The sequence below is a fragment of the Leucoraja erinacea genome, chromosome 9, assembly GCF_028641065.1.
Source record: "Leucoraja erinacea ecotype New England chromosome 9, Leri_hhj_1, whole genome shotgun sequence".
Lineage (NCBI taxonomy): Eukaryota > Metazoa > Chordata > Chondrichthyes > Rajiformes > Rajidae > Leucoraja > Leucoraja erinaceus.
The window spans coordinates 36,996,384-37,020,728 of record NC_073385.1 but is presented as its reverse complement, the minus strand read 5'-3'; the positions used below and the strand labels follow the sequence as shown (position 1 = coordinate 37,020,728).

Here is a 24,345-nt window from a genome sequence, read left to right as displayed (position 1 = left end):
TGAATGGCTGCTGAAGGTACTGGATCACTTATCTTCATTGATGATACAACTGTTGATGGTAGTAACACAATGAATTCTGAAGTATATAGACACATCCTATCTGCTCAAGTTTAAACAAATGCCTCAAAGCTCATTGGCTGGAGGTTCATTCTACAGCAAGACAATGATCCCAGACATAATGCTAAAGCAACAAAGGAGTTTTTCAAAGCTAAAAAATGGTCTATTCTTGAGTGGCCAAGTCAATCACCCGATCTGAACCCAATAGAGTTTATATGCTGAAGAGAAAACTGAAGAGGATTAGCCCCCAAAACAAGCATACGCTAAAGATGGCTGCAATACAGGCCTGGCAGAGCATCACCGGAGAAGACACGGAGCAACTGGTGATGTCCATAAATCGCAGACTTCAAGTAGTCATTGCATGCAAAGGATATGCAACAAAATACTAAACATAACTACTTTCATTTACATGACATTGCTGTGTCCCAAACATTATGGTGTCCTGAAGTAGGTGGGGGGGGGGGGGGGGACTATGTATAAACACTTCTGTGATTTCTAAATGGTGAAACCAAAATGTTAAAACTGGCATTTAAAAAAAATCTGAGAATGTGCACATTCACCACATTTGAATCACCACATGTGATTTTTTTCTATCACAAATCTCAAATTGTGGAGTATAGAGGCAAATAAATAAACTATGGGCCTTTGTCCCAAACATTATGGAGGACACTTTTGACAGTGATGTAGAGAGATGTGGAACAAATGAATGAAAGATATGACGATAAAGGAAACAGACTGATTGCTAGGTGAGAACGTGAACCTGATGTGACTTGGGTGGGGGAGGGGTAGGGGAGGGATGGAGAGGAGATGAATGCAGGGGGGGGGGGGGGAGGGGAGGGGGGGGGGAATCTACATTACAATGGGAAAGTTTCATTTATATGAAAAATATGAATCTAAATGGTAGCTGGTCAAATGGAGCTCATGTAGACTATTGCAGTTATTTTAGGTGATCAAAATATTAATGTTTCATGATTTTTCATTCGATTATCATCTTCAAAAAAGTTGAACTAGGATTTTATTATTATTTTGCCATAACCTATTGAAGCACTGTAATGGAAGTTAGAAATTTGGTCTGCAGATAGGATTAATGATATGCACTCTGTATTCAAAATTTTAACTGGCTGGCAAAAATAAATTAAAATGGAACGCTAGTAAATAAAGGCAAAAGTTGGACTAAGAGGAACAGAGAATTCTTTGATAATTCATCCATGTGTTTCTTTGTTCAGGTTTGATATTAGACCTAGAGGTGTAATATTAAAATTTGAAAAGCCCTGAATTTTCTGGATTTTACTTATAAAAATTCCACAGAAAACATAAATGAGCATTAAAGAGGATTTTGTTTGCCGACTCTTAAACAAGGGCAGAACATCATCAATTGTTACCCATCTGTGTGACGTTTTAAATAGGTGTATTTCCCACAGTTAATAACATTTATTGTCTGTGTCTCTATTACTGTCACAAGAGATATCTTTCCAAAGTTCAGAAATTTGTACTGATATAATGTGAAATACACAATACTAATGCTTTATAGCAGTACACACGTAGCATTATTTTTTGGTCTTGTGGGTATAAATATCAGTTCATACTGGGTTTGGATTAATTTATTCAAAACTCTGATATTTTATCATCAGCTCTGCAGATGAGGAAATTAATTATTTCACATCCATTTATGAATAAGAAATGTGTTAATTCTGGTGCCCAGATACAAAAAATATTTTTTTACACCAACACAAATTGTGTTCATTTGGGCAGTATAAAATAGTGCAATCGTTCTACATCTGAAATAGTCATCTTTCTAGGTAACAGTCCAACCAAATACACTTCTAAAAATCCTCTGTTTTTGTTCTTCCTTTCCATTATGCTGACCAGGATTATTCTTTTCATAGGAAGAAATATTCATTTGTTTTGATTAGCTAGAAAGAGTGGAACAAAAATACTCTCACCAATGGCACTTTGGCTAGGTATGGTTTAGATTATAGTAAGAAATTATTTTATTAAGAACTGCAGCAAACTGATTAGAAATCTCAATGATACCAAATCGGATTGCTTTACATCAAGTTGCACATATTAAAGGAGTAGTTTTTACACTTGCGACACGTTAAGTAGTTTCTGAGACTTTGTGAATAGCTGTGGATGCATAAATATTCAAATGATGATTTGGGAGTATAATTTGGAAACAATAGAAACAATAAAATGTGCATGTAATACTATTCCAATGCAAGATTAGCATGAATTAATGGAAAACTATCCATAGGGGTGCACACATTCAGAATAATAAATTCCTATTTTGTATCATTGTCATTCCTTTCATTTATTTCCACTTATGCGTATTCAGAACCGTAAGATATGTGACCTTTGGTTTCAGAACAAGTTGGTCACAAATTGTAACAACAGCATTAACGATTATTTTCAGGAGTAATATCTGCAATTTTAATAATGTATATCCACATATGTAACATTAATAACACGAGGATGTACAAAACTATCTGTTTTGCTACAGATTATCACATTAAGAGTAGGCAGATTTAAAAGCACAATTTTTAAACTGGTGGTCAAAATACTTTTCTGTACCGATTATAAAGCTGTAGACATATTAGTATTCTCATCCAGGTCACATGTGAATAAAAAAATAAAAATGAAAAACTGCTGTATAATGATATGCCATGGTTACAATGTTTCCAAACTGGATTGCTACCTTAATTTTTCTTCACAGTGCAGACCGAATGTGTATGCACACATGTTAAACATGGAACTCCCCTAACAACAGTAGACCTTCTGCTTAATCTGAAACTGGATGCACAATTTCCTTTGGGGATTCTTCCCATCATCAACAGGAAAAAGCCAATATCCCAAATAAATCTTAGATTAGATTTTTCAAATGAAATTTGCCTTTTGCAGATAAAAATATCAAGATGGATATGAACAGTAAAATAATAAATTACTTCACTGTGATAGAGTGGTTACCAATGACTTGTTCATTCACACTATTCCTTGGATATCAAACTGCACAAGGTATTCATCAAATGTCACACATTCAGAATATTGGAAACACCATTATAGCTGTTTGACTAAGACCTCTGAAGTGTTTAAGCAAGAGCCAGAATGTATATTTGTGCAACAGAGAAGAATAAATTTACATTTCAGCATCAGCTCATAAAGGGATAGGTAAACATTCTGTTTATCTCTCATTGTCATTCCTTCCATTTATCTCTGCACACGTACAATCAAAGTGCTATAATATTCAAACTCTGATTTCAAAACTAATGGTTACAGGTTATTTAAAACCTGCATGTGAAAATCTGCATTACTTAAAATGTTAAACAATAGACAATAGGTGCAGGAGTAGGCCATTCGGCCCTTCGAGCCAGCACCGCCATTCAATGTTATCATGGCTGATCATCCCCAATCAGTACTTCGTTCCTGCCTTCTCCCCATATCCCCTGACTCCACTATCTTTAAGAGCCCCATCTAGCTCTCTCATGAAAGTATCCAGGGAACTGGCCTCCACCGCCCTCTGAGGCAGAGAATTCCACCGACTCATAACTCTCTGTGAGAAAAAGCGTTTTCTCATCTCCGTTCTAAATGACTTGCCCCTTATTCTTAAACTGTGGCCCCCTGGTTCTGGACTCCCCCAACATCGGGAACATGTTTCCTGCCTCTAGCATGTTTCATTAAGATCCTCTCTCATCCTTCTAAACTCCAGAGTTTACAAGCCCAGCCGCTCCATTCTCTTGTCATGTTATGTTAAAAGTAAATGTTTGGCTGTGAAAATGTCACAACTTTATAAATATCACATGCTTAACTGCTGAAAGTTGAAAAAAAAAAATCAGACGGAAAAATGTTGAAGATGTGAAAATCAATGTTCTTACATTATCAAAAGGAAACAAAGTAGAATTTGTTTATTCGTTGGCAGGAATAATTTTTCATAGCAATAATATTTCCAATAAATTTAAGATTTCCAAAGATTGTGTTTAATATGACAGATGAAATGCTGATGGTCTAAGTTGCTATATATTAAAGTTTAAAAAAATTGTTGGAAGTTCCAATTTATCCAGTCTTTCACAGTAACACTAAGTTTTGACATCAGCTATTTATCTCCTGTATCCTCCCTGTGATCTCCCTTATATTCTCATTCACTTTAACAAGTAATGTAAAAGGGTTTGATCATTATAACTACTGGCAGGTAGACAGCATTTAGATTTTCCACGTTATATTGTATTTATTTCATCAATGACATTTAATTAAAATATATATTTTCGCACATTCTCTCAGAACATTCAGCTGTAAAAGGCAGTTATATCATAGGTGCATCAATGAAATAGTACAATGAAACGGATATTAATTATAATGATCCACAAAGGCAATGGAGATAAAACTTGAGGTGTTTAAAAGTACCTCAATATATACAACATTCTTTTCTATTTTGTCCATAACCTTTCTTTGTTTCCTTGAGATAATTTAGCACATTATTAATTTTAAAAAAAAAATGGGAACCAGGGAAAGGACAAACCTTCAATTGGTGTTTCAATATTTTGGTCTCTTTGTGATCTTGTATTTTCTGCCATTTTTCACAGCTGGAACAAGAAAGGGTAAATAAAAGATTCAGAAGCTAGTTTGGGAGAATTGTTTTAAAAACTCAGTGTTTAAAAAACAATTCATGCAAAGATAATAATTAAAAAGCTCTAAAGATACACACAAAATGCTGGAGTAACTCAGCGGGTCAAACAGGATCTCTGGAGAAAAGGAATAGGCGACGTTTCGGGTCGAGACCCTTCTTCAGACTGCGAGTTAGAGAGGGAAACTAGAGGTATGAAAAGGTACAGAACATTTCAGTTCAAAATAGAATATTAAAAGGAGAACATGCAGATTATTCTTGGCAAAGCACCCAATATTTTTCCCCCACCATCTTGATCAGTATAACTGTGCTTTGTGACATCTAGAAAGCTTGTCACATTAATTATTTTACATTGACCTGAATGAAGATGCAAGTATGGTTTAAGGTGCAATCTCCAACTGTATTATTCCCTCAATTCTGCATAAGCCTAGAGATTGAATACTCAAGTTGTAGGATTTTGACTCCCAATCTTTGTCACTATCTCATGGATCGTCTTAGAAAATGGTAAAAACCACAGCAAATTTGCACGTAACGAATTAGACCATTTAGCTAGAATTGTTTCATTTGATCACTTTTTTGTGTCTATTTTCTGTAAAATCACTACATCTGCAGAAAGTTTGTGGATTAGTTATATGGATCCTGTCACAATCCAAAAAGGCGTGAGAGTTCACATTGTTCCATTATCTTCCCACCTAAATGGTAAAACACAGAGTTCTTTATAGACAATTTCCAATGAAGTCTCTCGCTCTTCTATTTCCAATTGTCTGAAATGGAGCTTCTTAGTAACAGGCAGTCTTTCCTTTCCTTTCTCATTTACTTTTGGATTAGCTGAAATGCAGGTGTTTTATTACATTAATTAAGTGTGCTGTGCATGTCTCAGTCAATGCAGACATGCAACTCCAAAAAGGTGAATAATAACTTCAGTCTTTTAATATTTTAATATACCAAGACATAGAAAGAAAGCAATTTTTAATAATCTCATGGGCATTTTGAAAGACAGACTGCCCTATTCATTACACAAATCATAAATTTTATCCCTTTATATTGTACACTCTTTCTTCAATACCATTTCCAAGCTAATGATTGCCAGCAATTAACAAAATGTAATCCCATCGCGCAATCATTTTAATGCTTTTAGCACTCAGAAAAGTAAACATCAAATTAATACAGCTGAAGCCATATTAGATCCTGGTTAGCTGCAGGCAATTATAGTTCAGCTCCTCAGGTGTAATTAAATGATTGAAATGATTTAGTTCAATAAATGCAAGCTAATTCATAAGTAAGCAACAAATAGACTGGGAGCAATTACAAGAAACACTGACATCCTCAGTTCATCCTATCGAGGTGTACAGCTTAAATGAAAATGCTGCCACCTACTGGAGGAGTGATGTCAGTGTTGAGAATATTAAAATAGCTGTAAATACCACACAAGTCACAGACGAACCTAATTTGATGTGACATGGCACAGGTATAACATTGTTCCAAGTTTATTTAAAAAAGAACAAGATTTAAAGAAAACATTAATCAATATACATTTGCATTTAAATACAAAGGCAAAGAACAATCCAATTTTAAGTCTGCTTTAAATGCATTTTCTGTTTTTGCAACCAGAATCAACACGGGCAAACTGTAATGTGTTCCAGATAGACCCTTCCTTCTGTAGTAGATTAATTATATGAGTTAATATTTTAACTTGTCAAGTTCCACATGGCTGTTTCGATGAAGTAGCAAGCACGGGTGATTCAATAATTAACACGAATTGGAGCACATCTCTCGAAACGGAGCTTAAGAATTCTTACAGCACAGCTCGTGAGTGAAGTACTTACAGCAACTTGCAATTTGAAATACAAAATATAAAATACAAGTTAGAAGTTATGAAATAACAATAAAATTCTTTAGTCAGACCACTTTAAAATTCATACTCAGAGTAAGTTAACAAGATAGAAGAGATGTAATATAGCGAAAACCCACAAACCTGGTCTCACCATCCAATTGTTGACCCGTGTTATTTGCAGTGCAACCAGAGTAGAATGAGCAAAGCATTTCACTAACTACACAACCCCAGCACTGACCTTCCTCACTAGCCATTATTTCCAACCTGTACAAGAGCTTATGGTTCCCAAAATTGCCAACTTCTACAACTTTTTTCCTTGACCTAAATAAAGTGGACACTCTTTCCAATTTTGGTCATTTCCCTGCTTCAAGGTGTGAATTTACCTATTATTTCCCCTTTCTGGCCAAGATCTAATACCACTGGCCTTCATTGTCCTCTCCAAACATTACCCTCTAAAGACCGTCTGGAAGTAACAATAACAGCCAAACAACTCCCTCCCCAGGTACTTTGCCTTGTAACTGCAGGAGATGCAACACCTGTCCCTTTACCTCCCCCATCGACTCCATCCAAGGACCCCGACAGTCTTTCCAGGTGAGGCAGAGGTTCATTTGCACCTCCTCCAACTTCATCTACTGTATCCACTGTTCCAGGTGTCAACTCCTGTACATTGGCGAGGCCAAGCGCAGGCTCGGCGATCGTTTCGCTGAACACCTCCGCACAGTCCGCCTTAACCTACCTGATCTCCCGGTTGCTCAGCACTTTAACTTCCCCTCCCATTCCAAATCTGACCTTTCTGTCCTGGGCCTCCTCCATTGTCAGAGTGAGGCCCAGCCAAATTGGAGGAACAGCACCTCGTATATATCGCTTGGGTAGCTTACACCCCAGCGGTATGAACATTGACTTCTCTAACTTCAAACAGCCCTTGCTTTCCCTCTCTCCATTTCCTCCCCCTTCCCAGTTCTCCTATTAGTCTTACTGTCTCCGACTCCATTTTATCTGTCCCACCCACTCTCCTGACATCAGTCTGAAGAAGGGTCTTGACCCGAAATGTCACCCATTCCTTCTCTCCAGAGATGTTGCCTGTCCGCTGAGTTACTCCAGCATTATGTGTCTCCCTTCAATTTAAACCAGCATCTGCAGTTCTTTCCTATACATTATTGTGAGTTTCATGGATTAACAATGTCTCGAGTCATTAACAGTACAAATTCTGGGATACTTCTTAACTTCTCTTCCATAAACACATAATGGTCATTTCAGCATCAAGTTAGCGACTGAGAGACTAGGAGTTGGGAAAAGTAACTGGTTCGAAGCATTTAAAAAAAAAAAGGAAAGTTGGCACTTAGTTCTGGCAAGGGAAGTAAACAATTGGAGGAATGGATGCAATTAAATGAGAGCGAAAATACATAACAAAAGGGTTCAAAATGGATTGAGTGTTCCATATCGATTAGTGATTCCAAGGTAGGACAAGTGACTGCAAATTACAAGGCTTGGGAGAAATTAGACAGGAACAAATGAGAGAGAAAAAGTGACGTTTACATATATTTTTTATTTTCCACTATTCAGAAAATCCTTGTTTACTTGGTTTTACATTACATTCTTCTTAATTCTGTCTTTATATTTAGTATGACTACCAAAACCACATAAGATACAGGTGTAGGCATTTAATCTGCAAAGCACAGCTGCATTATCAGCAGCATTGTTGCCTTGCATGAGGACCCATAGAATAATTTGCAAATGAACTGAATTGGTGCAATTCTTTTGAGGCATCTCAGCCATAAGACAAATCAAACAAGTAAAGCAAAACCTTTAAAATATTGATTAGACTTCAGCCAACCTATGCTGAATTGTGTGTGCACATTAGCATGCCAAAGCCTTGAACAGGGTGCTGAACAGATTTACTGGAATGATACTGTATCAGGGATAAAAGGCTTCAATTATATGGAGAAACAGGAGGTGCTGGCGCCGTAAGAGTCTTCATGGAATTGATCAAAATCATAAATGATAAAACAAGTACACAAAACTGATCCAGCAGACAGGTCAGTTACCAAGACCATAGATTTGAGATGATGGGGAAAAATGCTGAGAGAGACAATAGACAATAGGTGCAGGAGTAGGCCATTTGGCCCTTCGAGCCAGTACCGCCATTCAATATGATCATGGCTGATCATCCCCAATCAGTACCCCGTTCCTGCCTTCTCCCAATATCCCCCGACTCCGCTATTTTTGAGAGCCCTATCTAGCTCTCTCTTGAAAACATCCAGGGAACCTGCCTCCACCGCCCTCTGAGGCAGAGAACTCCACAGACTCACCACTCTCTGTGAGCAAAAATGTTTCCTCGTCTCCATTCTAAATGACTTACTCCTTATTTTTAAACTGTGGGCCCTGGTTCTGGACTCCCCCAACATCGGAAATATGTTTCCTGCCTCTAGCGAATCCAAACTTTTAACAATCTTATATGTTTCAATGAGATCTCCTCTCATCCTTCTAAACTCCAGAGTGTACAAGCCCAGCTGCTCCATTCTCTCAGCATATGACAGTCCTGCCATCCCAGGAATTAACCTTGTAAACCTACGCTGCACTCCCTCAATAGCAGGAATGTCCTTCTTCAAATTAGGGGACCAAAACTGCACACAATACTCCAGGTGTGGTCTCATTAGGGCACTGTACAACTCCAGAAGGACCTCTTTGCTCCTATATTCAATTCCTCTTGTTATAAAGGCCAACATGCCATTTGCTTTCTTCACTGCCTGCTGTACCTGCATGCTTACTTTCATAGACTGATGAACAAGGACCCCCCAGATCACGTTGCACTTCCACTTTTCCCAACATGACGCCATTTAGATAGTAATCTGCGTTCCTGTTTTTGCTACCAAAGTGGATAACCTCACATTTATCTGCATTTAACTTCATCTGCCATGCATCTGCCCACTCCCCCAACCTGTCCAAGTCACCCTGCATCCCCACAGTTCACATGATAAATCAAGAGAATTAAAAAAAAAACACAGAACATTTTTGTGATCTAAAACGTAGCGTCTGGAAGGTAGCTGGAAGTATATCCAATTGCAGCTCGCAAGTGGGGATTTAATAATACTTTAAAGAAAGCAAATTACTGGACAATGGCAAAAGGGCCATGAAATTAATCGGATGTTACAGAACGTTCCTCGTTCTAGAATTATTTTATGATTCTAAATCATGCAGGAATATAATTTTTGCATCTTTGGGTTATACCTTTGTTTAAGCTGACCAAGGTCATCGCAAGTGAAATCCTATAAAATGGTACACCTTATAAATATCTACAATATTAACATAATTTTGCAGACAAAATGCATACAAAGTCAAAATTGATATTGGAAGAACTGGGCAGGCAGAGGTGGTCAGAGATGAATTGAAGAAGAGGAAGCAGATACGTTGAGGTTTATTAGTGGCAGTTCAGTAAGGACAACTCATCTGTGGAAAATCAATATTTATAGACAGGAGCTGGAACATGCTGAGTATTCTGCATAGCTAGGCAATGCTTTCTCTCAGTAGGCTAAGATCAACAAGGAAGAAAATATAGGTTCTAATTTGAAAATTACACCTTTGGAATATCAAAGGTGTTTACAGAGTTCAAAATCCATGAGTAGCAGGACTAAAAAAAAACTATTGGCTTCTTAAATTGTCATGAAACCAACTTAAATATAGCTGTGAAGATTTGAACACCATCATCAGTGGTACCTCCAGAAAAATATGGATGACTTAGACTCAATGATGAAGGAGCAGGATATTTCCAACCTAGAATAGTTTGAGACTTGGGAGGTAACAGGTAGGTGATGGTGTTGCTATGTAACTGCTACCCTTGTGCAACATGCATGTGGTGTTAGAGGTGGTGAGTTTGGAGTAACCAAGATGAGTAACAGCACTGCATTTTGCAGATGGTAAACACAGCAGTTATTCTGCACCAATAATGGAAGGAATAAAAATTTAGACTACTGAATGGATATGTTAAGCGAGTTGCTTTGTTTGTGATCTTCTTCTTCTTTCATGTGGCGTGCACAGCCTAAAGTTGTTGGACAACATGTTCTATTTGATCTTCCGTTTGTGCACGTCGAGTTGATTGCATTAGTCGAAACAGGGCGGACCACGTAAAGGTTGCAATCTCCCACCCCTTTGTTTGTGATGATATTAAGCTACTTTAGTTGTTGCATCTGCATTCATCCATTAGTAACCTATCACACTTCAAACCAGAGTTTTCTAGGTGATGGAAAGGCTTTGGGGAGTCAGGAAGTGCATCACTTGCCCCAGTATACCTAGCTTCTGGCCTGCTCTTGCAGTTAGAAGCGATCTGCCCAGGATGCTGATGGTGAAGAACTCAGTAATTGTAATTCTATTGAATGTCAAGGATAAATGGTTAGACTTTCTTATTAGAGATCTTAATCTTTGGCATTTTAGTAGTGAATGTTATTTGCCACTTAGTTCCCATGACTGAAAACAATATAGGTCTTAGTGAATGCAGGAATGGACTGTTTCATGCAGGGTTCTTGTTTGGAATTGAGCATTGTGTAATCAGCGAACTTCAGGACTTCTGATCTTATGAGGCAAGGATGATCATTGATGAAGAAAGGCACAAAGTGCCAGAGTGATTCTGGCAGTATTTTTGGAGAACATGAATGAGTTCATGTTCTTCAGTGAGGGGGCAGGGGAGTTGATAGGCTGATGGTTAGACAAATGCCGGAGATGAATAGACAGAATGCGCAAGAAGGATTAAAGAGTTGCAAATTTCAAAGCTAGAGGAAGGAATGGAGGGGGAGGCAGAGAGGAGAATTGGGTGCAAGTCTAGGTGGGGCAAGGAGATGGAGGGCGGTTTTATAGAATTCACTGTTCATACTGTTGGGTTCTAAGCTACCCAAACGGCATATGAAGCGTTTTTCCTCCAGATCGCATGTTGCTTCACTCTGGCAATGGAGGAGGCCCAAGACAGAAAGGTCGGTATGGAAGTGGAAAGAGGTGTTAAAATGGTTAGCAACTGGGAGATCCAGTGAGCCTTGGCGGACAAAGCTCAAATATTCATCAAAATAGTCGCTAAATCTACACTTGGACGTGTCAATGTAGGGGAGGCCACATCGGGAACATCAGATGCAGTGGAAGGCGTTAGAGGAGGTGCATGTGAACCTCTGGCTCACCTGGAAGGACCCTGGGGTTCCTTGATGGTAGTGATGTAGGATGTATGAGGACAGGTGTTACATCTCCAGTGGTTGCAAGGGAAAGTTCCTGGGGAGGGGCTGGTTTGGGTGGGAAGGGATGAGTGAAAACATAGTCGTAGAGGGAGCAGTCTCTTAGGCTGGTGATGGGATCATGTTGGAGGTGACAGAAATGTTGTAGGATGATGTGTTCGATGTGGAGGCTGATGGGGTGAAAGGCGTTTATCTGGGGAACTATCTTAGTTGCGTTTAGGGGAAGGGGGGGGGACAAGAGCAGAACTAAGGGACACAGAGGAGATGCGGGTGAGCGATTCATCTATGACAGCAGGGAGGAAGCCAAGTTAACAAATACATTTTGCATGTCCTAGAATGGAAAGCCTCATCTTTGGAATGGAGTAGTGGATAGCACCTTTGCAAAAGGCAGTGGGAGAAAATGCAGCCCAGATAACTGTGGGAGTTGGTAGGTTTCTAGATGTCAGTCGATAGTCTGTCGCCTGTAGTGCTTTTTTACCATGATAAAATCACCTAAACTTCCAGGCATGCAGAGTAACATTTTGCCTCCATATTTTATAACTGCCTACTTTCTTCACCTAAGTAGGACTTACCATATTCAACCTTTTCCCCAATTGTAATAACCTCGGATGTCATTGCACAGGACCGCACTTTCAAATTAAATTAAGACCTGACAAAATTAAGAGACCTTTCCTACCTACTGAGTAGTAAACCTATTAAATCATTAACTTTGTATATAGCAGACAAAGTACAGTCTATTGTGAAGATTTCCTGAAGCAGGAAGTATACTTTCCCAAGAAATACTTATATTATTCTTGGTTTAGTGGCAGGTATTTATGTTAAAAGGTATTTTGTGTGTTCCGTTGCTTTTGATTTGTATGACTGACTTGGCAAATGAAATTCTTCGTATGTTGCAAAACATACTTGGCTAATAAAGCATTATTGGGATTGTGATCTGGTCAGATATCCAATTTTGTTTATGGGAGCTTGCCTTTCACAAACTGGCTGTTGTGTTTCCTATTTTATAATAATAACTATGTTGAAAATGTTTTCATCAGGTATGAAGGTATTTGGGAGAAAATATAAAACGTGAGATTAATTCAGGTCTTCTTTGCTTCAAAAAGTACTGAAGTAACTCAGTGGTCTTCAGAAGGGTTCCGACATGAAACATCACCTATGTTCTCCATAGATGTTGCTTGACTCACTGAGTTACTCCAGGCCCAGCACATTGTGTCTTTTTTTGTAAACTAGCATCTGCAGTTTCTTGATTCAAAAAGTTAATTGATGATGCAGCTTAATAAGGCTGGGTCTAAAACAGTGCACTGATGAGCTCTTGCAGTGATGTCATGCACTTGGATGATTGAATTCCAACAACCACAAACATCTCTCCTGGGGTAAGGCACAAAACCACTTGTTGAAGCAACTTCCTTTTGATGCCCATTGACTTTAGACAATAGACAATAGGTGCAGGAGCAGGCCATTTGGCCCTTCGAGCCAGCATCACCATTCAATGTGATCATGGCTATCTAGCTCTCTCTTGAAAGAGAACCTGCCTCCACCGCCCTCTGAAGCAGGAGAATTCCAGACTCACCACTCTCTGTGAGAAAAAGTGTTTCCTCGTCTCCGTTTTAAATGGCTTACTCCTTTTTCTTAAACTGTGGGCCCCTGGTTCTGGACTCCCCAACATCGGGAACATGTTTCCTGCCTCTAGTGTGTCCAAGTGTAACAATCTTATATGTTTTAATGAGATTCCATCTCATCCTTCTAAACTCCAGAGTGTACAAGCCCAGCTGCTCCATTCTCTCAGCATTTGACAGTCCCGCCATCCCGGGAATTAACCTTGTAAACCTACGCTGCACTCCCTCATTAGCAAGAATGTCCTTCCTCAAATTAGGGGACCAAGCTTTGTGTCTATCTTCAGTGTAAACCAGCATCTACAGTTCCTTCCTACACACCTTCCACAATAAACAATGTATCACCTTAACATTGATATTTTAAAATTGAGAAAGGAACGACCGTGGAAGATAAATTCAAATTGGTTTTCGAATGGGGAGAGAGAAGCAAGGAAATGAAAACATGTTACATTGAAAAAAAGTTATAAAAAAATACTGGACATAGAAATAAGATATAGTAGTTTAAAGTTCTACTAGTCAGCTGCAGAGTTGATTGCCATTCTATTAAACATTATAACACTCACCAATGTTATTTTAGCTGCTAATTATGAGCCGTAACTATCTGTTAAAAATGCAATGGGGTACATATCAGAATAACAAGTTTTAAAAAATAACAGAAACTTAAGGACAAAATACAAATGTTGCCAGGGATAAAGCAAATAAGTAAAAATCAATCAATAAACTCTGGAGAGTTGTAATCCACATTATTTCCCTTCATCCTCTGCTTGCTGGTTGATTTAAGCATGTAGAGCAATTTATTTCATCAGTGGACTTTTTTTCCTGGATGATCTGTCCCAATTAGGCTCATTGAACACTTACAACAAGTTGGTAAAAAAATTATTAGAAATAGAACTACTCCTGGCCCAGACGGGCTCAATGATGAATTTTACAAAAAAATTAACGATATAATTTCTCCATGACTACAATGCCTGTATATCCAGGCATTCAAGGAGCAGACTTTATCGAAGACTCTAGCAGAATCAATTATCACATTAATTCCTAAAAAAGAAAAGAATCTTGAAGAGCCGGGATCTTATAGAGCAAGTGCCCTCTTAAATACCGATCAGAAGATCCCAGCCAAGACTCTCGTAGACTCAGCCAAGTAATTGGCAAACCTGTACACTCAGATCAAATCGGGTTCATACCCAAACGACACTCATTCTTTAATCTGAGACGCCTGTTTAATATAATTTACTCACACAGAATACCGAACGAAGCCCTCACAATCATCGCACTGGACGCGGAAAAAGCTTTTGACCAAGTTGAATGGTCTTATCTTTTCAGTGCCGAAAAAATTCCAATTAGGCGAAAACTGCATCTCATGGTTAAAGCTTCTATATACGAACCCGAACGCCAGAATATTAACCAATCAAACACTTTCATCTAAATTTTACTTATTCAGAGGCAATAGACAAGGATGCGCTCTCTCCCTGATGCTATTTGCATTAGCCATAGAACCACTTGCTGAGAGTATCAGGTCCCACCCAGGCATATATGGATACAATACTAGACATCCTACGAAGAAAATTTCCCTTTATGCAGACGATGTACTATTCTGCATTACTAACCCCCAAACTAGTATCCCAAATTTACTATCCATTATAGACCAATTCGGCACCTTCTCTGGCTACAGAATTAATTGGAATAAAAGCGAAATTATGCCAATAAATGCACAAGACATCACCTGGCTCCAACAGTTCCCTTTGAGAATTGTAACTGACAAATTCAGATATCTCGGAGTTTATGTTACCAGGAAATTTCCCTCCATTAATCACAAAACTTCATACTTATATTCAATTTTGGAAAACACTGCCCATTTCCATCCTCAGCAGATTGAATGCCTTAAAGATGATCTTTCTTCCGCAGCTTTTATATTTATTTTAGACAGTACCGATATATCTTCCCAAATCTTTCTTAAAAAAAAAAATCATTCCATTGTTACTAACTTCATTTGGGACTACAAAAAGCCACCAAATACATAAACGACACCTGTGCAAATCCAAAGAGAATGGTGGACTAGCCTTACCCAATTTCCTCTCTTATTACTGGGTAACAAATATTAAAACCATAATCTTCTGGTTGGATGACTCACACCAACAGGCCAATTGGCTAAAAATGGAAAGAGAAGATTGCTTGCCTTTCTCCATAGGCTCGATTGTCCTGTCTCCAATACCCCTGAATAAATCAATGTACGATCATAACCCTATAATACATGGTATTCTTCGTATTTGGAACCAGTTGAAGTTCAGTTTCTAATTAAGAGACATATCTCTCCTTCCTATAGCAAACAACCCCTCTTTTAATCTCTCTACTTTAGATGGTGTTTTCACCCAATGGAAGAACAAAGGAATCAACACTGTGGGACCCAATGGAAGAACAAAGGAATCAACACTGTGGGAGACCTATATTGGAAGGGGACTTTTTCCTCCTTCCAAGAGTTGCGGGAGAAATAAGATTTGAATACTAATAATTTTTTCAGATATCTTTAGGTTAGGAACTATGTGAAAACACACATGTAAGACTACAATGCTGCAAGTCCAGATAAACTTGATGAATGTTTGAATAGACATGCAGATACAGAGAAGTTGATATCCTACATTTACAAGGTTCTTCAAAACATCAACACCCCATCACAAGGTTTACAAGGGTGCATGGGAAGATGAGATGGGTCAACAAATCTCAAATGAAATATGGGACGAAAGTTTACAATATATCCATACTTGCTCCATAAATGCTAGACATTGCCTGATACAGTTCAAAGTGCTGCACAAGTTATACTACTCAAAAACCAAACTGAACAAAATGTTCCCCAGTGTTTCCCCTCTCTGCGACGAGTGTCAATTCCAAGAAGCCACTTTAACCCACAGTTTTGTACTTTGTACAAAAATAGAAAGTTTTTGGACTGAAGTATTCAGCGTCCTCTCCAATATACTGAAAATCCCATTAGAGCCAGACTCAAAACTGATAATACTGAGAATATCAGAGGCATGTAATAAATTGGCTGTTTTTCAGTGACGCTTTGTCGCCTATGGACTAATATCAGCAAAAAAAATTAAATTCTGGAAAAATGCTTGTCCCTCCAGTGAAGATGTGGATTACAGAAATGACGGACACATTACATCTAGAGAGAATTAGGTTTATCTTGAATGATAAACTGAAGCAATGTTTAGAAATATGGTCACCTTTTATTGATCTTCTTGAACCATACTATATTTGAATACAAACACAAAATTACTCGTACAGCTGGGTGAACGGGCATACGGGTGGGTCGACGGGTGTATCTCCCCATTTTTCTTTTTTCCCCCTCTCTTCTCTTTCTTTTTAATTTAATGTCCTTTTTGGAAAGTGTTAAAATTGAAGCTGTTCACTGAGCTGTAAAATTGTCCAGTATTTTGCACAAATGCTTCCAATAAAAACATTGAAACACAGAAATAGAACTAAACACATTATCTCCCCCAACTTAGACATTGTAATCACTGCAAATAAAATTAAATAATAGCAGTTATTTTTAAACCTAAAATGCCTTGATTTTCTTCGAGAATCTTTTCTTGAAATTTAAAGTACGCTATTAATCATTCTTGGTAAAAATGGTATTGAATTTATTTTATAATACCTCACAAAGGAAATGTTCGTACTTCTATCTGATTATTTCACAGAAATGCATTTGAATTGTATAGGAAATATTAAATTGTGGTAATCACATCGCAAAAAAAAAGTTTTAATTTCAGTTTTACCAATTATTGCTAAATTTCCATCAACCTTTAATTTAAACAATACACCATTTTCTTAGCTTCCTTTAATATATTCATCCTATGAAAACATACGAAATCTGGGCTTCCTACTACTGTCATTTGTATTCAAGCTGACTTTATGAATATTAATAGCTGTGCTATTCTGATTAAACAGGCTTCATATAAAATCCCCATGAATCCTATAGCTCTAATGACAACTCATTTTTCATATTCTTTATGAATTTTTATTCAGGCACGAAACTGGTGAAAAATGTTTAAGCGATTTAATTTTATCTTTGATTGTCTTCTGAGGCAATTTTTCACATATAATGACTTAATTTATCTGCATCAAATCACAACTATTTGTTTCAGGAATACTTTGAGGAATATTTGAATTTCAACTATTAAATAATACAAGACACCAATGTTACATTAAGCTTTCAAAAAATGAGGCAGTATTATTTTATGAACCAGCTAGATCAGTGGAATTTAACAAATAACATTTTACAGATTTCATTCTCACAGTATAAGGTACTCTGGACTTCAAATAGCAAGAAAATACGCAAATAATTTATGAAATTTATGCTGATGAAAATCTCATTTTATATGTTCATATAAAGAAGCGGTCCATCTTTTCCACAGCTGGTATCTTTTAGCAATCAATTGGTTTAAGATTCCACAGAGAGCAATGACATAAACAACCAAACAATGAGTGGACGATTTGCATGGCGCAATCTATTACAAAAGACAAATTAATGAATGATCAGACAGTATGTGGTATTGGCTGAAAATTCTAAACTTTTTTCCATCTAATGATTTATTTAATTTACACGTCCTATAATGCAGAATGTTTCTCAATGCTTATGCATTAATAACATAACTCACAATCTAATAGAGTGTTTTTCTACAACCTTAAAATCAGAAAAAAAAGTCATGCCAGTTGGAATTTATCAGCATTATTCAATCTCAATAGTCCTAATGTCCAATTAGCCCAAAATATTTTCTCTCAAGGTAGAAGGTGAGAGGGGGAAAGTTTAATGGTGATCTGCAGGGCAAGTTTATTCCCCCCCCCCCCCCAGAAGGTGGTGGGGGCCTGGAATGTATTACCAGGAGTGGTGGTGAAGGCAGATACAATAAGAGGTTTTTAGATAGGCACATGGAAGTGCATGGAATAGAGGGATATGGATCATATACAGGCAGATGAGATGAGTTTAACTTGGCATCATGTTCAACACAAATAACATGGGCTGAAGGGTACATTCTTGTACTGTACTGTTCTATGATCTACTGATGTTGCCTGACATGATGATCACATACACATACATACTTGTACACACACACACACACACATAGAAACATAGAAAATAGGTGCAGGAGGAGGCCATTCGGCCCCTCGAGCCAACACCGCCATTCATTGTGATCATGGCTGATTGTCTCATATCAATAACCCGTGCCTGCCTTCTCCCCATATCCCTTGACTCCACTAGCCCCTAGAGCTCTATCTAACTCTCTCTTAAATCCATCCAGTGACTTAGGGGCCTCTATGGCAGGGAATTCCATAAATTCACAACTCTCTGGGTGAAAAAGTTTTTTCTCACCTCAGTCTTAAATGACCTCCCCTTTATTCTAAGACTGTGGCCCCTGGTTCTGGACTCGCCCAACATTGGGAACATTTTTCTTGCATCTAGCTTGTCCAGTCCTTTTATATGTTTCTATAAGATCCCCCCTCATCCTTCTAAACTCCAGTGAATACAAGCCTAGTCTTTTCAATCTTTCCTCATATGATAGTCCCGCCATCCCAGGGATCACTCACATTAACCTACGATGCACTGCCTCAATCACAAGGATGTCCTTCCTCAAATTAGGAGACCATAATATACTCCAGATGTACACACACACACACACACTCACTCATAGTTTTATAGTCCTGCTCCCCCCTGAAGGGGCGTTACCTTCATCGTGGTGAGTGAAAGGCGAGAGGACCAATCAGCTGATCTCAAGGTTTTTTAAACACTCATAACTTTTTATTTTTCATCGATGGGAAAAATCCTCAGGACTGGCTCAGCAGAGGAGGACTGTGAGTAAGATGGCCAAAATTTACAGCGATACAGGGCAGTGTTTTTTCTAAAATCAATATACAGCGCAGACAGGAAGTGGTCAAGATGAGACCTTTAATTATATAGAACTCTGCTCAATTGGAAAGGAAATATCTCTTGCATCATGGCTTGCCTATTTGTGTTACAACAATTCCATAAGCAAGTCATAATGTAAGTTTCTTATTGTAATTGCGTAACATGAAAGCAACAAATAACACATATTCTGATTGGAAACTCAACTTACTTTCTATGATATTGCAGCAACTCCTGCTCTCATTAATTTTATTTTTAGTGCAATTGAAATATAAAACTTTCCAACAATGACAATCTCATCGTATAGATGGGGCATGTTAGTTAACATGCGCAAGTTGGGCAAAAGGGCCTATTTCCATTCTATATGACGATAAGTGGGTAAGGTCACGTGATAGTAGAAATAGGCCATTCGGCCCATCAAGTCTACTCCGCCATTCAATTATCGCTGATCTATTTCTCCTTCTGAACCCCATTCTCCTGGCTTCTCCCCATAACCTCTGACACATGTACTAATCAAGAATGTATCTATCTCTGCCTTAAAAATATCCACTGACCTGGCCTCCACAGCCTTCTGTGGCAACAAATTCCACAGATTCACCACCCTCTGACAAAAGAAATATCTCCTCATCTCCTTCCTAAAAGAACATCCTTTAATTCTGAGGCTATGACCTCTAGTCCTAGACTCTCCCACGAGTGGAAACATTCTCTCCACATCCACTCTATCTAAACCTATCATTAGAATAGAATAGAATAGTTTCTTTATTGTCATTGTAACATGGGCCATGTACAACGAAATTTAAAATGTCAGCCAGTCAGTGCAGCATTCAAACATTTCTAAAGCTAACGAAACATCCACGGTAAAATAATAAAGATAAGCAAATAAATAAAAATCACAGACAAAGCACGCATACACACCCAACCCTCCATCCTTCTGTCGATTTCACCGTTACCACAGTCCCTTAGTCTGTATCGCCCTGCGTTCCTTGGCGGCCACATTTAGTACTTTTATAGCAGTGGGGTAAAAACTGTTTTTTAGTCTATTTGTCCTTGTCCTTGTGGATCTGTACCGTCTGCCTGACGGCAACAGTTCAAACAGGGAGTGTCCGGGGTGGGAGATGTCCTTTATTATATTCTGGGTTTTTTTATTGCAGCGGGAACTGTGTAGGTCCTCCAAGGTAAGGAGAGGGCAGCCGACAATCCTCTGGGCGTTGTCAATGGCCCTCTGGAGCGCTTTCCTCTGAGCCGCTGTAACATTACTTTGTATGTTTCAATGAGGTCATCCTGCATTCTTCTAAACTCCAGCGAGTACTGGCCCAATGCTGACAAACGCTCATCACAGGTTAACCTACTAATTCCTGGGATCATTCTTGTAAACCTCCTCTGGACCCACTCCAGTGCAAGCACATCCTTCTTCAAAATATTCCAAATGCGGCCTTACCAACGCCTTATAGAGCCTTAGCATTACATCCCTGTTTTTGTACATAAGCCCTCTTGAAATAAATGGTACCATTGAGTTTGCTTTCTTTACTACCGATTCAACTTTTTGGGAATCCTGCGCCAGCACTCCCAAGTCCCTTTGCACCTCCGATTTCTGGATTCTCTCCCCATTTAGAAAATAGTCTATGCCTTTAGTCCTACTACCAAAATGCATGACTCCACACTTTGCTACACTATATTCTATCTGCCACTTCTCTGCCCATTCTCCCAACATGCCCAAGTCATTTTGCAGTATCCCTGCTTTCTCTACACTACATGCCCTTCCACCTATTTTCATATCATCCGCAAACTTGGTCACAAAGCCTTCAATCCCCTCGTCCAAATCATTAATATACAACGTGGAATAGTGGCCCCGGCACCGACCCCCGTGGAACTCCGCTAGTCACTGGAAGCCAACCAGAAAAAGCCCCCTTTATTGCCACTCTTTGTCATCTGCTACCTACCAACCTGTTATTCATGCTAGTATCTGCCCTTTGATACCGTGGGCTCACATCTCCCTGAGCAGCCTCACAAATTGATGTGAGAAATGAATTAATCAAATATTTAAAATATTTTGCATGCATGCTTTTGCTTCAATTAACTATGGAATTAAGTTAATGTTAACGTTGATGTTATGTGTAACACAATTATGTTTCCTGGTTATTTTTTTAATGAATCAATAAAAGAGAAGCCTTTAGCTCATCATGTCGGTGCTGAAGCAAAGCAAAAATAATTAAGATGATGATCAATATTAACCCCATAATCTAACTTTTATTCATGTTTTGAGCGCTAGTAACAACCTCTACTTATTTAGGAAGGCCTCCTCTGCTGTCATAGGAATATACAAATATTTTTTATTAATAACCAATTTAATGACCTATAAAGTATTACTGGTCGCAGATCCACATCACAATATTTTCTACCAGGATCAAATATAGAACCAAAAAATACTGAAATACAATTACTTGCACACAGCCTTAAAGCTTATTGCGATTCTCATTTTCCTTAAAGATATTAAAACTACAATTCTTCTTGAAGTTTATTATAGTTAGTGTTTATTTAAAATACTGGATGCCAGAGTCAAAGCTATCATATTCAACACATAATGCAACATTATTATTATTACTATTATTATCATTAATACATTATTATACCTGCAGTAGATAATGTATGCTTATGGCATGCACCAATTAATTTAAATAAATAAATTGTTAAAATGAAGACATCGGTATTTGCAATGCATTGCTAAATTGGCTTAATTAACTTCGCTACTAATTTCCATCCTGTCCTCAAATTAACTTGGACCATTCCGACATCTCCCTACCGTTTCTTGATCTCACCGTTGCCATCACAGGAGATAAGACTATCGACTGACATCTATCTATCTATCTATCATATCATATCTATATCTATCTATATACTTTTAAAACTGTGTGTGTGTGTGTGTGTGTGTGTGTGTGTGTCATTTTGCCTTTGAAAAGTATCTCCTCGAAAACCAGATGCAAAAACGCGGAGATCTTTACAATTTCGGTAGGGATTTAACTTATGATTTCATAAATGCACTTCTCTCTAAATTCGGTCAATTATTTCCCCAGATTTTGAATAAAGTTGTTCACAAAACTCACTTTTTAAAATATAATCGCCGCTTGCCAGCTGCTGACGTCACAATGCCCACATGCCCACCAATCCAGGCCCACCTGCCTCCTGGCCCCGCCTAATGCCGCTGTGGATTAAAGGCGCAGAAAGATCGAGAGATTTCTGCAGAACAAAGATTCTACAGCTCCGTTCCGCTATAGGATCTTTGTTCTGCATATCTCGGGGCAGTGGCACCTCACGCACTGAACCTTCTCCTCACTGTCGGCGCAGCTCGTGAAGCTCCAACCGCCTGTGCGCTCATTCCAGCTGTGGGTTTCCAGTCGCTTCTCTCTATCTGCTCATTTGACAGCACACTCACTCACCCAGCTCCCCTCCTCTTCTCACCTCCTCCCCTCCACCTCCTCCCTCTATCCCCTCTCCACCAAAGATCCTATACCGTTAGGGGACGCCCAGTTTCTGTATTATGCTGGCTTATTAGCCCATATAAAGGACTGTAAATAATAGCAGAAGGGGAAATCTCAAAGGTAATAACCAGTCCTGAAACAATGTCGGGATACTTGACATTTGGTCCCAGACTACGCACAGCAATTAACCCAAACCTAGTCAGTCTTACATTCACAGGAATTGGAAACGCAGAAGCACTGCCAGTTGTACACAGACACAGTCCATATTACTGGGAGACTACGTACTGATAAAGTACCGGGATTGGGCGAAATTGGGACTGTGTTGCAGGGGACTGTACCAGGTGCTACTACGACACCAACCGCCATGAAGATTCTTGTTAGTTAGTGTAATGCTTAACCTGTCAGATGGATATAGTTGGTTTTAACAGCTATTATCATAAAATGCCGTTAGAAATTTCCTTGCAACCTGTATATTTTGTTATGGATAAATTATGTGGGAAGCGAGAGTGTTTCTGTACCAATAGCAATAACGACTCATGCTAAGGCCATGTCATGATAATTTTCGGTCCTTCACAGAGAACATGCTTGTATCAATCTGTAGTGTGCATGGTTAAGCATATATGTTACCATGGTCCAGGATTTATTGACACAGGTTTATCATATGCTGAATAATCCAACCACATTTTTGTTTGGAAGTGGAAAGAACTCATAGAAATTGCAATATGTAAAAAGAGTTGAGATATTGTATTATAATTTTGCTGCATGTCATTGTAGTATATATCATGTCTTGATTGGTGAATATGTTTAGTTTGTGAGTTATTTGAAGCAGAAATAATATGTGAATGTGGACAAAGTGCTGGAGAAACTCAGCGGATGTAGCAGCATCTGTAGAGCGAAGGAAATAGGCAACGTTTCGGGCCGAAACCCTTCTTCATACTGATGAGTTTCGGCCTGAAACGTTGCCCATTTGCTTCGCTCCATAGATGCTGCTGCACCCGCTGAGTTTCACCAGCACTTTTGTCTACCTTCGATTTTCTAGCATCTGCAGTTCCTTCTTGAACATAATATGTGAATGCTTCATTGAGCATAATTCCAACTGGTAACTACGCACTTCGTCTGAGCACATTATCGCACTCGTCATGCAAACTGTCTTAAATGACCACCTAAACTGTCATTTGGCAACCTAAAATGCTGTCAAGGTTGTCTGGCTGGCAACAGGGAAAAAAGGTTAAGTGAGAGTCCTGAATGTATATTGTAAATAGCTGCAGTCCCAGGACCGAGCATTGCGGTACACCATTAGTCACTGCCTGCCATTCTGAAAGGGACCCATTAATCCCTACTCGTTGGTTCCTGTCTGCCAACAATTTTGTATCCATGTCAGTACCCTACCCCCAATACCACGTGCACTCATTTTGCCCACTAATCTCCTATGTGGGACCTTATCAGGTGCTTTCTGAAAGTCCAGGTACACTACATCCACTGGCTCTCCCTTGCTCATTTTCCTAGTTACATCCTCAAAAAATGAGGTTGGGTCAACCTCAAATAGATGAGGTTGGAGGAGGTGCAAGTGAACCTCTGCCTCAAGTGAAAGGGGTCCCTGAATGGAGTCGAGGGAGGAGGTATAGGGATAGGTTGCACCTC

General features: G+C 38.7%; 1 protein-coding gene across 3 annotated transcripts in view; it reads right to left on the bottom strand.

The window, feature by feature from the left end:
• mipol1 (mirror-image polydactyly 1) overlaps positions 1–24,345 on the bottom strand; it is a 169,127-nt gene that overhangs the window by 123,708 nt on the left and 21,074 nt on the right. For 2 of the 3 annotated variants that reach the window (XM_055640540.1, XM_055640541.1), the window contains exon 2: positions 4,568–4,631. The exons of the other annotated variant lie outside the window; for it this stretch is intronic. In XM_055640540.1, coding sequence (XP_055496515.1) covers positions 4,568–4,622 — 55 coding nt within the window. In that variant the 5' untranslated portion in view covers positions 4,623–4,631. The remainder of the gene's footprint in view (positions 1–4,567; positions 4,632–24,345) is intronic. 3 annotated transcript variants of the gene reach the window in all.